Source organism: Heterodontus francisci, chromosome 10, assembly GCF_036365525.1.
Source record: "Heterodontus francisci isolate sHetFra1 chromosome 10, sHetFra1.hap1, whole genome shotgun sequence".
Lineage (NCBI taxonomy): Eukaryota > Metazoa > Chordata > Chondrichthyes > Heterodontiformes > Heterodontidae > Heterodontus > Heterodontus francisci.
In genome coordinates, this window is record NC_090380.1 from 79,566,335 (window position 1) to 79,578,336 (window position 12,002).

The following is a 12,002-nucleotide window of genomic DNA, read 5'->3' on the forward strand; positions in this document are numbered from 1 at the left end:
CCCTCATTCTCACCGTGACCAGAAATGAGAAATTTCCCTTGGTCAGTCTGACTTTTAAACTATTAGTTTCATAGGTGACAGCTGCTGACTCTCACACAGTTGCAGAGAGTAGAACACTCTTTTAAAGTTCTTTGAAAAGTCAGTTGTCAGTTTCACAGCTCGCAGCCGCTGACATCGGGAACAGCCGTTTCCCAACAGACTCGGTGTTTTCCGGCAGGTTCTGACTTTTTTTTTTAAAAAGCCCGCTGGAAAACCCCAAGTCTGTTGGGAAACGGCTGTTCCTGATGTCAACGGCTGTGAGCTGTGAAACTGACAACGATCTTTTTGCGAAAGAACTGACTTTTAAAAGAACTTTCAAAGATCGTTCCACTCTCTGCAACTGTGAGAGAGAGAGGGTTGACAGAGGGTGTGGGGGGGAACGACAGAGAGGGACAGAAAGGGTGTGGCGGGGGGAACAGACAGGGGGCACAGAGAGCACGGGAAACAGTGAGCGGGGAACACTGGAGGGGTGGAGAGAGCTGGGGGAGAAGAGATACAAAAAGAGGGGGAAAGAGAGATTGTCAACTAGTCATTTACCTATGGCACAGGAGGCCATTCTGTCCATCGAGCCCATGTCAACTCTCCATGGAGCTATGCAGTCAGTCCCACTCACTGGCTCAATCCCTGTAAGCCTATTTCTCTCAAATGGCCATCCAACTTCCTTTTGAAGTCATTGATCGTCTCCACTTCCACCATCCGTGAGTAGCAAGTTCCAGGTCACTACCACCCACTGCGTAAAAAAGTGCTTTCTCATATTCCCCCTGCATCTTTTGCACAAAACTTTTATTCTGTGTCCCCTAGCCCTAGAGGGGAGGGGGAGGGAAGAGAGAACGGGACACACACAGTGCAGGGAGAGGGGGAAGAGAGATCAAGGTCTCTCCTGAAAAGTGGACATCTATCCAGAGTACTCTACATCAAGTGTGCGGGCGGAGATTGACTACTAATTAAAGCAAACGATGTCAGGATGTCATTAAATCGGTTTTCAATATAGCGACGAGAAAGTAAGTCAATAAATTAGTCTTCTGATTTAAAGCTTCTTCACAAAAATACACATTTGTTGTTTATATCAGTAAGATAAATCTTTAGTGCCTTTATCTTTCGAAATTTGTTAATTGGCCCCTCAGGCCGAGCAAAAATCGCAATGTGGCCCTCCGCTCGAAAAGGTTGGACAACCCGGTTCTAAACTCTAGAGAATATAGGCCCAGTCTCCTCAATCTCTCCTCATAGGACAATCCCATCATCCCAGGAATCAGTCTGGCGAACCTTCATTGCGCTACCTCTATGGCAAGTATATCCTTTCTTAGGTAAGGAGACCAAAACTGTACACAATACTCCATGTGCGGTCTCACCAAGGTTCTATACGATTGCAGCAAGACTTCTTTACTCCTGTACTCAAAACCCCTTGCCATAAAGGCCAACATACCATTTGCCTTCCTAATTGCTTGCTGCACTTGCATGTTAGCTTTCAGTGACTTATGAACAGGTCCCAGGTCCCTTTGGACATCAACACTTCTCAATCTCAAAAATCATTTAAGAAGACGCTGCATTTGTTTTTCCTATCAAAGTGGATAACTTCACATTTTTCCACATTATATTCCATCTGCCATGTTCTTGCCCACTCACTTAGCCTGTCTAAATGCCCTTGAAGCCTCTTTGCATCCTCCTCACATTCCCACGTGGTTTTGTGTCATCAGCAAACCTGGAAATGTTACATTTGGCCCCCACATCCAAATCATTGATTTAGATTGTGAAAAGCTGGGGACGAAGAACTGATCCCTGCGGTACCCCACTAGTCACAGCCGCCAACCTGAGAATGACCCGTTTATCCCTACTTTCTTTTATGTCTGTTCACCAATTCTCAATCCATTCCTGTATATTACCCCATCCCATGTGCTCTAATTTTGCTTACTAACCTCTTGGGTGGGACCTTATCGAAAGCGTTCTGAAAATCCAAAAACACCACATCCACTGGTTCCCCCTCATCTATTCTGCTAGTTGCAGCCTCAAAAAACTCAACAGGTTTATCAAACATGATTTCACTTTCATAAATCCATGTTGTTTCTGCCCAATCCTACCATTATTTTCTAAGTGTCCATTTATCACATCCTTTATAATAGTTTCTAGCATTTTCCCTACTATTGATATAAGGCTAACAGGTCTGCAGCTCCTCGTTTTCTCTCGCCCTCCTTTCTTAAATAGTGGGGTTACATTTCCTACCTTCCAAACTTCAGGAACCACTCCAGAATCAATAGAATTTTGGAAGGTGATCAACAACGCATCATCTACCGCTGCAGCTACTTCTTTCAACACTCTGGGATGTAGATCATCAGGTCCAGGGGATTTATCAACTTTCAGTCCCATTCATTTCTCCAGTACTACTTTTTACTTAAACTAATTTCTTTCAGTTCCTCATTCTCACTGGTTCCTTGGTTCTTTCGTTTTTCTAGGTTTTCTATATCTTCCTTCGTGAAGACAGACACAAAGTATTTGTTTAATTTCTCTGCCATTTCCTTATCTCCCATTATAAATTCCCCTATCTCTACCTGTAATGGCCCCACATTTGTCTTTGCTAATCTTTTCCTTTTTACATAACTATAGAAGCTTTTACAATCCATTTTTATGGTTCTTGCGAGTTTACTTTCTTATTTTATTTTCTCTATCAGTTTTTTGGTCCGTCTTTGATGAATTCAAAAATGCTCCCAATCCTCAGGCTTACTACTTTTTTGGCAACTTTATCAGCCTCTTCCTTGGATCTGATACAATCTTTAACTCCTCGTTAGCCATGGTTGCATCACTTTTCCTGCTGGGTTTTTGTGCCTCAAAAGGAATGTAAATTTGTTGTAAACCATATATTAATTCTTTAAATGCTAGCCATTGCTGATCTACCGTCATAACTTTAAATGCAGTTTCCCAATCTACCACAGCAAACTTACCCCTCATACCTTCGTAGTTTCCTTTGTTTAGATTTAAGACCCTAGTTTTGGATTGAACGACAACACTTTCAAACTTAAAGTAAAATGCTATCATATCATGGTCACTCTTCCCAAAAGGCTCCTTTACAAGATTAATTAGCCCTTTCTCATTGCACAATACCAGAAATAAAATAGCCCATTTTCTAGTTGGTTCCTCGGCATACTGTTCTAGAAAACATCTTAAAATACATTCCAGGAATTTGTCCTCTGCAGCATTAGTGCTAATTAGGTTTACCCAGTCTATATGTAGATTGAAATCCCCATGATTACTGTTTTACCCTTGTTACATGCACCTCTAATTTCCCGATTTATACCATGCCCCACACTACCGCTGTTTGGTGACCTATAAACAACTCCCTTTTGCTGCCCCTTGCTATTTCTTAGCTCTACCCAAACTGATTCTACATCTTGATCTTTCGATCAAAGATATTCCCTCACTAACGTACTGATATTATCCTTTATTAATAGCGCTACCCCACCTCCTTTTCCTTTTTGACTCTCCCTCCTAAATGTTGAATATCCTTGAACGTTCAGTTCCCAGAGTTGGTCACCCTCCAGCCATGTCTCCATTATGGCAATTAGATCATTCCAGTCCTTTAAATATAAAGACCAGCATTCCATTAGTCTTTTTGATTAAAATGTCATGAACAGGTACAGAAAACAATGATCTATGTACCTGGACTCCCAAATCTCTTTGGGCCTCCACTGTTTCTGGCTTTTCACAACTTAAGCGTACCCTGTTTTATCCCTTTTAGGTCCAAAATGGATGACCTCACATTTGCCAGTTTTGTTTATTCACTTAATCTAGTAATCTCTTTTTAGTGTTACACTTCATGTACACTGCGTACAAAGCTGCCTGCCTATCTTAGTGTCATTAGAAAATCTGGATATGTGACTTTCTATCCCATGATCTAAGTCATGAATAAATATGGTGAATAGTTGAGACCCCAATACAGATCCTTGTGGGACACGCTGAGTTATTCTTTAGTGCCATTATTTTCTTCTTTATTATCTTGTTTACATTAATTTTGGTGAGGCCCTGATCCTGATCCAATCTTAGCTTTTTTGGGATGTCTGGCACACTGACCTCTTTTTCCACTGTAAATAGTGATGCAAAGTAATTATTCAGCATGTCCACCATTTCCTTAATTTCATTGGCAATATCACCATTATGTTTTCAAGGAACCCACATTGCTCCTAACTATCCTCTTTTTCCGAAAGTAATTGTAAAAATTTATGTTGATGTTGATATCCATTGCAAATTCTTTTCATACTCCTTTTTGTAGTTCGTACCATCAGTTTTGCCACCCTTTGCTGTTCTTTGCATCTTTCCCATTCACCAGAATCTATGCTTTTTTTGCATGCTTTTCTTCTGCATTATGTTGTCTCTTAACTTTTTAGTTGTCCATGGCTGTCATTTTTAGTAGGTAAAGTTCTTGCCCATTAGAGGTATAAACTGGTTCTGTATCACAAATTCATTTTAGAATACTTCCCACTAATTTTATCTATTAATAGATTTGCCCAGTTTACTGTGGATAGTCTCTGTCATTCCATTTAAGTCAGCCTTACTTAAATCTAGAATCTTCGTAGCGGTTTCCTGTTTCTCCCTTTCAAACAGTACATTGAACTCAACCATATGATGATCACTATTAGATAAATGTTCATGTGTCATTAGGCTGTTAACTAAATACTAAATTCATTACTAAATCGAATGTGGCATGTCTCCTTGATGACTCTAGGACATGTTATTACAGAAAACTATCCCAGACACAAAAAAAATTCACTTCCTTTCTGGCATGTGATAGCCTTTTTATCCCAATGTATATGAAAGTTAAGATCCCCCATTAAAACCAATCTGCCTTGACAACATGCTCATCTAATCTCCGCATTTATAGAATCTACAATTTCACACCTGGTACCATGGGACCTATAGTCTTAAATTCCTTTCTATTTCTTAATTCTACCCATAAAGTCTCCACTGCTCGCTTACCACATTATACATCCCCCTTTTCATTGAAGTGATTTCATCCTTAATCACTAAGGGAGATATTTAATGTAGGCGACAGGAGTCTCGGCCGCCGGCTGAAGAGCCAATCAGGCACTTAAGTGGACAGTGGTGGGCCTTCCCCAGGATCAAGGACCTGGGGGCAGAAGTTCTTTCCACTGAGAGTTGCCAGCCAATCAGAAGCTGGCAGCTTTTTTGCTAGCAGTGCCACCGGGTAGGCAGTAGTGGCTACTGAGGAGAGACACCCACTTGAGGCCTGGGTCAGTGCTGTATCCCGGATTCAGGTGAGTGGGGTTTTGCGGGGAGGTCGGGGTGGGGGGTCAGCAGCAAGGGCAGGGGTTGGCTGTCAGCAGACTCAGACCTTCCTGAGGCCAGGTCCCTCGATCAGGCACTGTGCCTTTGAACGACGCACACCCCCCACCCCCAGGAACAGGTAAGTAACCCCGCCAGGGTTTGCATGTTGTGCTCCCCACACGACAGGCCCGCCTGCTGCTGTGTTAATACCAGCGATGGTGGGAAAAGGCCCTTGAGAACTAAGTGCCCCATAAACGCCTCAATTGGCAGCGGGGCAGGAAGGCCATCCCTGGGCCTTCCCACCATGGACTTAGTTGAGGTAGAGGCGGAAAGGAGATGGGGGTGTCACCACCCCGCCTGATTAAGTGCCATCCCTGGCTTCAAACTCACCAGGGGGGATAGCATAAAATCCAATCTCAAGACTACTCCTTCCCCTCTACCATTTTCCCTATCTTTCCTGTAGACCTTAGGGCTGGGAACTTAAAACGGTCTATAACCATCTTGCAAGTCTCAGTAATGGCTTTCATGCCATACCGTCCAAGTTGAATTTGCACATGCAATTCACTCAGTTTGTTCCTTAGACTCTATGTGCTCATATAAAGAACATTTTACTCTCATTTCTCTCTCCTGGTTTGATTACTTTATATCTTAGTTTTCCTTTTACCTGTAGTGCCTAAAACACAATTTCTGACTGTTACTCTACTCCCTTTGCTTTTGCTTGTTTTTGAATTATCTATGTTACCTCAAACCACTTTGCCCCCGCCCGCTCCCCATACTTGAGTTTAAAGTTCTTGTGATTGCCCTATTTTTCCTTTCTGATCAAACTAGATTCCCAGCCTACTTCAGGTGGAGCCCGTTTTAATGGCACAGTTCCTTCCTGTCCCAGTAGTGGTGCCAGTGCCCCATGAATTGGAACACCTTTTTCCCACACACCATTCCTTCAGCCACGTGTTCACCCCCTCCCCCCAATTTGATCACCTCTGCCAATTTACCTTTGACTTGGATGATAATCCAGAGATTATAACCCATTTGGTCCTATTCTTTTTTTAAGCTCCTAGTTCCTGGTATTCTCCAAACTTGATCTCTTACTTACTCTTCTCTGTTGTTGGTCCCAACACAGATCCTCCTCCTCCCTCTCCAATATCCTTTCATGCCGGTGCGAGATGTCCCTTGCTGCGGTGTCAGGAAAGCAATATACCCTGTGGCACTCCTGATCCTGCCTGTCTCCCTAATTATTGAATCCCATACAAATACTACATTATCCTTGCCATCCTTTTCCTCCCCCTTTCGACAGCTTCCTGGTCCAAAGTGCCATGGTGCACATTTTGGCTGTCCTTCCTACAGTCTTTATCCTCATCTTCACAAGTAACAAGTACATCGTACCTGTTGGACAGGATTCTCACCTGGGATCCCCTTACACTGCACTATTGGTCACACTAACCCCATTCAGACCTGCACCTCTCTATGAGGTGTGACATAAGTCTGGATCAAACTGCCCATATGCTGCTCCCCCTTCCTTATATATCAGAGTGTCTCCAACTTGCACTCAGCTCAATAACTCTGAGCCAGAAATTTGAGATGGAGACATCTACTGCAGATGTGTTCACTTGGGCCAGTCTTGCTGCTCACAAACTCTCACGTACTGTAGTCCAGGCACACAACCTAGTCTGTCATCTTAGCTTAAATTATTTATATCCACTTTTTTTAGTTTGTTGTAAGCTTTTTTTTCCTACACATTAATGTGCATTAAGCACTAAATATTGGATAAAAAATTTAAATACTTACTGCCTGAAGCTTACACGAACCTATACAAGTATTGAAGGCATTAAGCAGCACTGCCTTCTCCCTCTGCACCAAACTCCTGACTTTCACACTCTACTTATGCTGCATTCTTTTCACGACAACTCTCTTCCACAGCAATTCAACCCAGAAAACTTTTAATCCCTCCCTAAATTAAAGGAAAATTAAAAATACAAGCACCTTAAAGTAATTTGCTGTAATTTGTGCTCATGGGAGGGTGATATGCCCATAGGAAATGCATGGTGGAAAATCAGGGCTATAGTATCTCTGACCAACATTCTCTGCAAACCTGGGTTTCCAGCAAGGCATCATGGAATTATCCCTGTAGAGAAAAATGTATTTAGTAGAAATGTATTTCCTTTTGATACAATTAGCTAACAATTTCATGCAATTATTTTGTAGGGGCTGAGTGCAGCTACACAAGACACATATGATCAACTGCAAATGCAGCCATTACCAGCTGTGCCTCCACCCCCTCGTCGCTGAGTTTCTGTGATTTATTGTAATATCAAGACAACAAAAAGTGGAAAGACTTTAGGATTAACTCAATTCCATCAGCACAAAAGTTAATGCTAATCTGGAAATCATTCCCAATAGTGTTATTTACTTGCAAAATCCAATTTAAAAATTTTTTTTGCATTGTCTAAAAAAAAGTATTCTACAGTAACTGTGCTAACACCTGCAAGCTTACTTGCCTCTGTGGATCATATTGTGCTGGTTGAAACGTTTCAGCTAATATGAAAAAGGTAGGCTAAGCCTACATGAATGTCTGAGTGTTATATTTTTTGTTGCATTTTTGCATGTGATAATGGAATGCTATGCTATACTGGAGCTGAAAATATTTAAAATAAAGGAAACAAATATATCCAAATGGAAACATTTTAAAAGATAAAACAGCTTCTAACAGTGGAAAATGTAAAGAGATGGCATCAAAACAGAATTAGAGTCCATTTACGAAAACCAGTTGAAATCCAATCTGAACAGGCATTTTTGGATTACTTGAGTATTAAAAGAATTATACAAATAATGAACCATGTAGATATTATAAATGCAGAGTAACAGGATTTTTTTTAGTTGAAACATTTTTCTAGCTAGCAATCGAATTTCATTTACTTCAGTGAGATTGTATGAGTTGCAGTGATATTGTCTGAAAATAGGTTTTTAGATGTTACCGTGCAGATTCTAGTCTTGCTTTTCTTGTTGCAACAAAGTAAAGCACTTGGGTTGAGAGGTGAAACATAATTTATCAAAATTCCTATAAACCTTAACATAGCTAAATACAAAATAGGTCACCATTATACAAGTGCTAAACAGAACAGTGACTTCAGCATTGGTCAATTTTTAAATGGGAGGCATTCATTTGGGGCAGAAGTTCCTAAAACGTTTCTAGCCAGGATAAAAGCTTTAAGAGTTAATTTTAATTCCATCCATTGTTCAACACTTGGGCTTTAAACTTAGCTTATGAAGAAAAAAATATATATATACATATCCATTTTTAATGAATATATATTTATTTCAAATTAGATGAATTATCAGGAATATTCAAAAAATGCAGAAAAAGAAAATGAATAAAGCCTTTGTAATCACTCAAGTGCTTTTCAGGGTTGTGCACCTTAATATTGTCTCAGTATGTTCTGCCATTCATGGAAGCTTTGGCCAAATTTTGTACAGTTGTTGCCTATGTATTCAATACAGGAAATGCAGTGACTACTTAGCCTTTGCATTAAGAAAAAGTTATGTGGATCTGAAATACATTGCCTGAAAGAGTGGTGGAAGCAGACTCAACAATAACTTTCAAAAGATAATTGGATAGCTTTTTCAACGAGCTGCTACAGGATAGGATAGGCTGGGGTTGTTTTCTTTGGAACAGGAGAGGCTGAGGGGAGATTTAATTGAGCTGTATAAAATTATGAGGGGCCTAAATAGAGTGGCTAGAAAGGACTTATTTCTTTCAGCAGAGAAGTCAACAACCAGGGACACAGATTTAAAGCAATTGGCAGAAGGATTAGAGGGGAGTTGAGGTGAAATGTTTTCACCCAAAGGGTGGTGGGGGTTTGGAACTCACTGCCTGAGAGAGTGGTAGAGGCAGAAATCCTCATTGGATTTAATAAATACTTAGATATGCAGCTGAAGTGCTGTAACCTACAGGGCTAGAGATGAAGAGCTAGAAAGTGAGATTAGGCTGGATAGGTCTTTTTTTAAGTCGGCACAGACATGATGGGCTGAAAATTTCTATGATTATTGTGATCACATTAAGAATTAAAATGAATTTACTAATCCAGCTTCAGTTTCTGCTTCTTGTTGCCATTTTTATAAGTAGTACATCAGCAAGTAAAAAGTAACTGACTCAACCATAGCTACTACTAATTACCTTAATGCCCTACATTAGGCATTTTTATTTTGCATTCCAAAAATAAAGTCCTGGTTGTATTATAATGCAGCTATCTTTGTTTGCTAATAATTGCAGCACTGTGTTTTGAATACTCTGTAAAAAGATCTTTATAAAGCTTTACATCTATGATCAAACCAAAGAACTATTCATAATTAAATTTATGCATAGGCACATCGAGAAGGGTGGTGTAATTAGTTTTTGTTTTGGAATGAATGGACAATCTGAACGTTTAAAAAAGGTGAAATTGACACATTTTTTAAGAATGAAAATTATCTAACACCCAATCTGATTGTTACAATTTGAATAAGCACTCAAGGATGCTATTTGTTAACTTATTTTGAATGTGGGCCTAACTGATACGAGATACGATTAACTTCTTGCTTTGTTTTCTTTTGCTGTTGCTTTAAGAAAATTTTAGTCATTGTTCATTTTACAGTGATATGTATTTAAGAAGTTTTGTTTTCTGTAATGCGAGTCAACTTTTCTGGATTAAAAATGGTAGCTATCAAGATTGATTTGAATATTAATAATCCTTTGATTTTTTTGATCCTAAGGACAGTTTTATTTGGCGAATCGTCAGTGAAGCCCAACAGTTTTTTGAATTAAATGACATAATTGCATCAAAAAGGATGCAAGTTTGAGACATGTTAGAGCAACAAAAAATACTTTATGCTAAATGGACTGTGAGCTAAGAAAGCATTATACCAAGAATGTGCATTGTAAAGGGACACATTTACACTGAATAGGATAAATTCTAAAGAAGGCAAGATTTAAACACTATAATCGCAACAGCATTGAAGAGGCAGGATACTGGCCTGGCTCTTAATCTCTTGTCAGAATGTGAAGGGGAACTGTTATTTGGCATAAATAACCCCTCCTTGTAACACAGCCATCAAAAGTTAACCAGTTAGTTTGCTATAACAAGTTGTGTGCGTGTTGAGCATCCTATAACAGCATAAAATGTATATAGGAAGCAAGATGAGCACCAGACCTTCATAGCATTGTAAACAGATATAATAATAAAGAAAAAGCCTTATAATGGGAGTTGCAAATGCATCTCATTCATCATGGGAGTGTGTGGCTACTTGTTGTAACCTAGTAGTTCAGGTTCTTTGATTGGTTTGCTACACAATTTTATTAATTGCACAGCTTGAAACAAATATTTGTCAAGTTCAGTCAACACAAATGCTTATGGTTTTCTTCTGCAATTATCAATCCAAAAAACACTTTGAATGGTGTAAAAGGGATAAATTAGTGGAGACTCTATTAATTTTCCAATAAGAAATATGCACAATAATTGTTGTGTAATTTAATAATTTACAGTATTGAGTTAAAGATGGAATAATAGAACAGCTGCAAGTACAATTATTCTTTGGAATATAAGGACGGATTTTGTAATTTTGGAAGAATGCAGCTGTTTAGCAACTTAGAGGGGAGACATGACCTTGCGTGCGCTCCGCATGGGGGACACAATTATGCAACCAGGGAGAGATCACCAGATTTGGTGGGGGTCAGCTAATTTTAATAATTTACATATGCTCCCTATACAGTTTAGGCATGGCAGAGGAACCATAATAAAGAGGGTTTGCTGCTCAAACTGAAGAAAAATGGCCTCACATAGAGACACAAAAATTTGAGACTATTTTTAAGGATCAGTCACAACAGTTTTTAGTGTTTGCACATGCTGCTGTTGGGGGGGGGGGGGGGGGTAGGGTGAAGAGGAAGAACATATGTGAGTGGCTCAAAGACAGTACAATATAGAGGCTTGAAACAGAGTCTGAGAGTAAAAAGTAGATTGACACTGCCCCCTCCCCCCCCCTCCCAACTCTGATAGTAGGCAAAATTGATAATGTGCTTAATGAACTGGGTACGAGAAGACGTGCTGTTGGGATCCCCAAGGTCAAGGTCTGCAAAGGAAACCTGAATGCCGGATGCGGAAGTGCAACGCGACACACATCGTCGGGTCGGGTCACAGGCCTTTTACCCATGGTTTGGGTCGGGTCGGCCTTCGCGCTCGGTCGGGGTTCCTTTGCAGACTTTACCCCAAGGCACTTACTCCAAAGGATATCAGTGCACCACAACTAGAAGGTGGTAGGCTGGCAGCCAGACTGAACGCTGTCCAAAGTTACCGCAGAAGTCGGAAATAATTACAGGAGAAGACGGCATGCATTGAAGAATCTAGCATTATAAAACTAATTAATTGTAGCATGCCGAGGTATATAGCATATGCTACAAAGTGTAGCTGTCGGTTGCTTGCCCTGCCAAGCCTTCAGACAGCAATACACGTTTTGCATTGTATCCAAACAGGTGGATGAGGGTAAAGCCGTGGATGTGGTGTATATGGATTTCAGTAAGGCGTTTGATAAGGTTCCCCACGGTAGGCTATTGCAGAAAATACGCAAGTATGGGGTTGAAGGTGATTTAGAGCTTTGGATCAGAAATTGGCTAGCTGAAAGAAGACAGAGGGTGGTGGTTGATGGCAAATGTTCATCCTGGAGTT

The 12,002-nt window shown here is 40.4% G+C and overlaps 1 protein-coding gene across 4 annotated transcripts in view; it reads left to right on the top strand.

Annotated features, from left to right (window-relative positions):
• The window catches only part of cd247 (CD247 molecule), a 164,060-nt gene extending 154,037 nt beyond the window's left edge, over window positions 1-10,023 (top strand). For all 4 annotated transcript variants that reach the window (XM_068040845.1, XM_068040848.1, XM_068040847.1 and 1 more), the window contains exon 8: window positions 7,513-10,023. In XM_068040845.1, coding sequence (XP_067896946.1) covers window positions 7,513-7,596 — 84 coding nt within the window. In that variant the 3' untranslated portion in view covers window positions 7,597-10,023. The remainder of the gene's footprint in view (window positions 1-7,512) is intronic.
• Window positions 10,024-12,002: the final 1,979 nt, after the last annotated feature.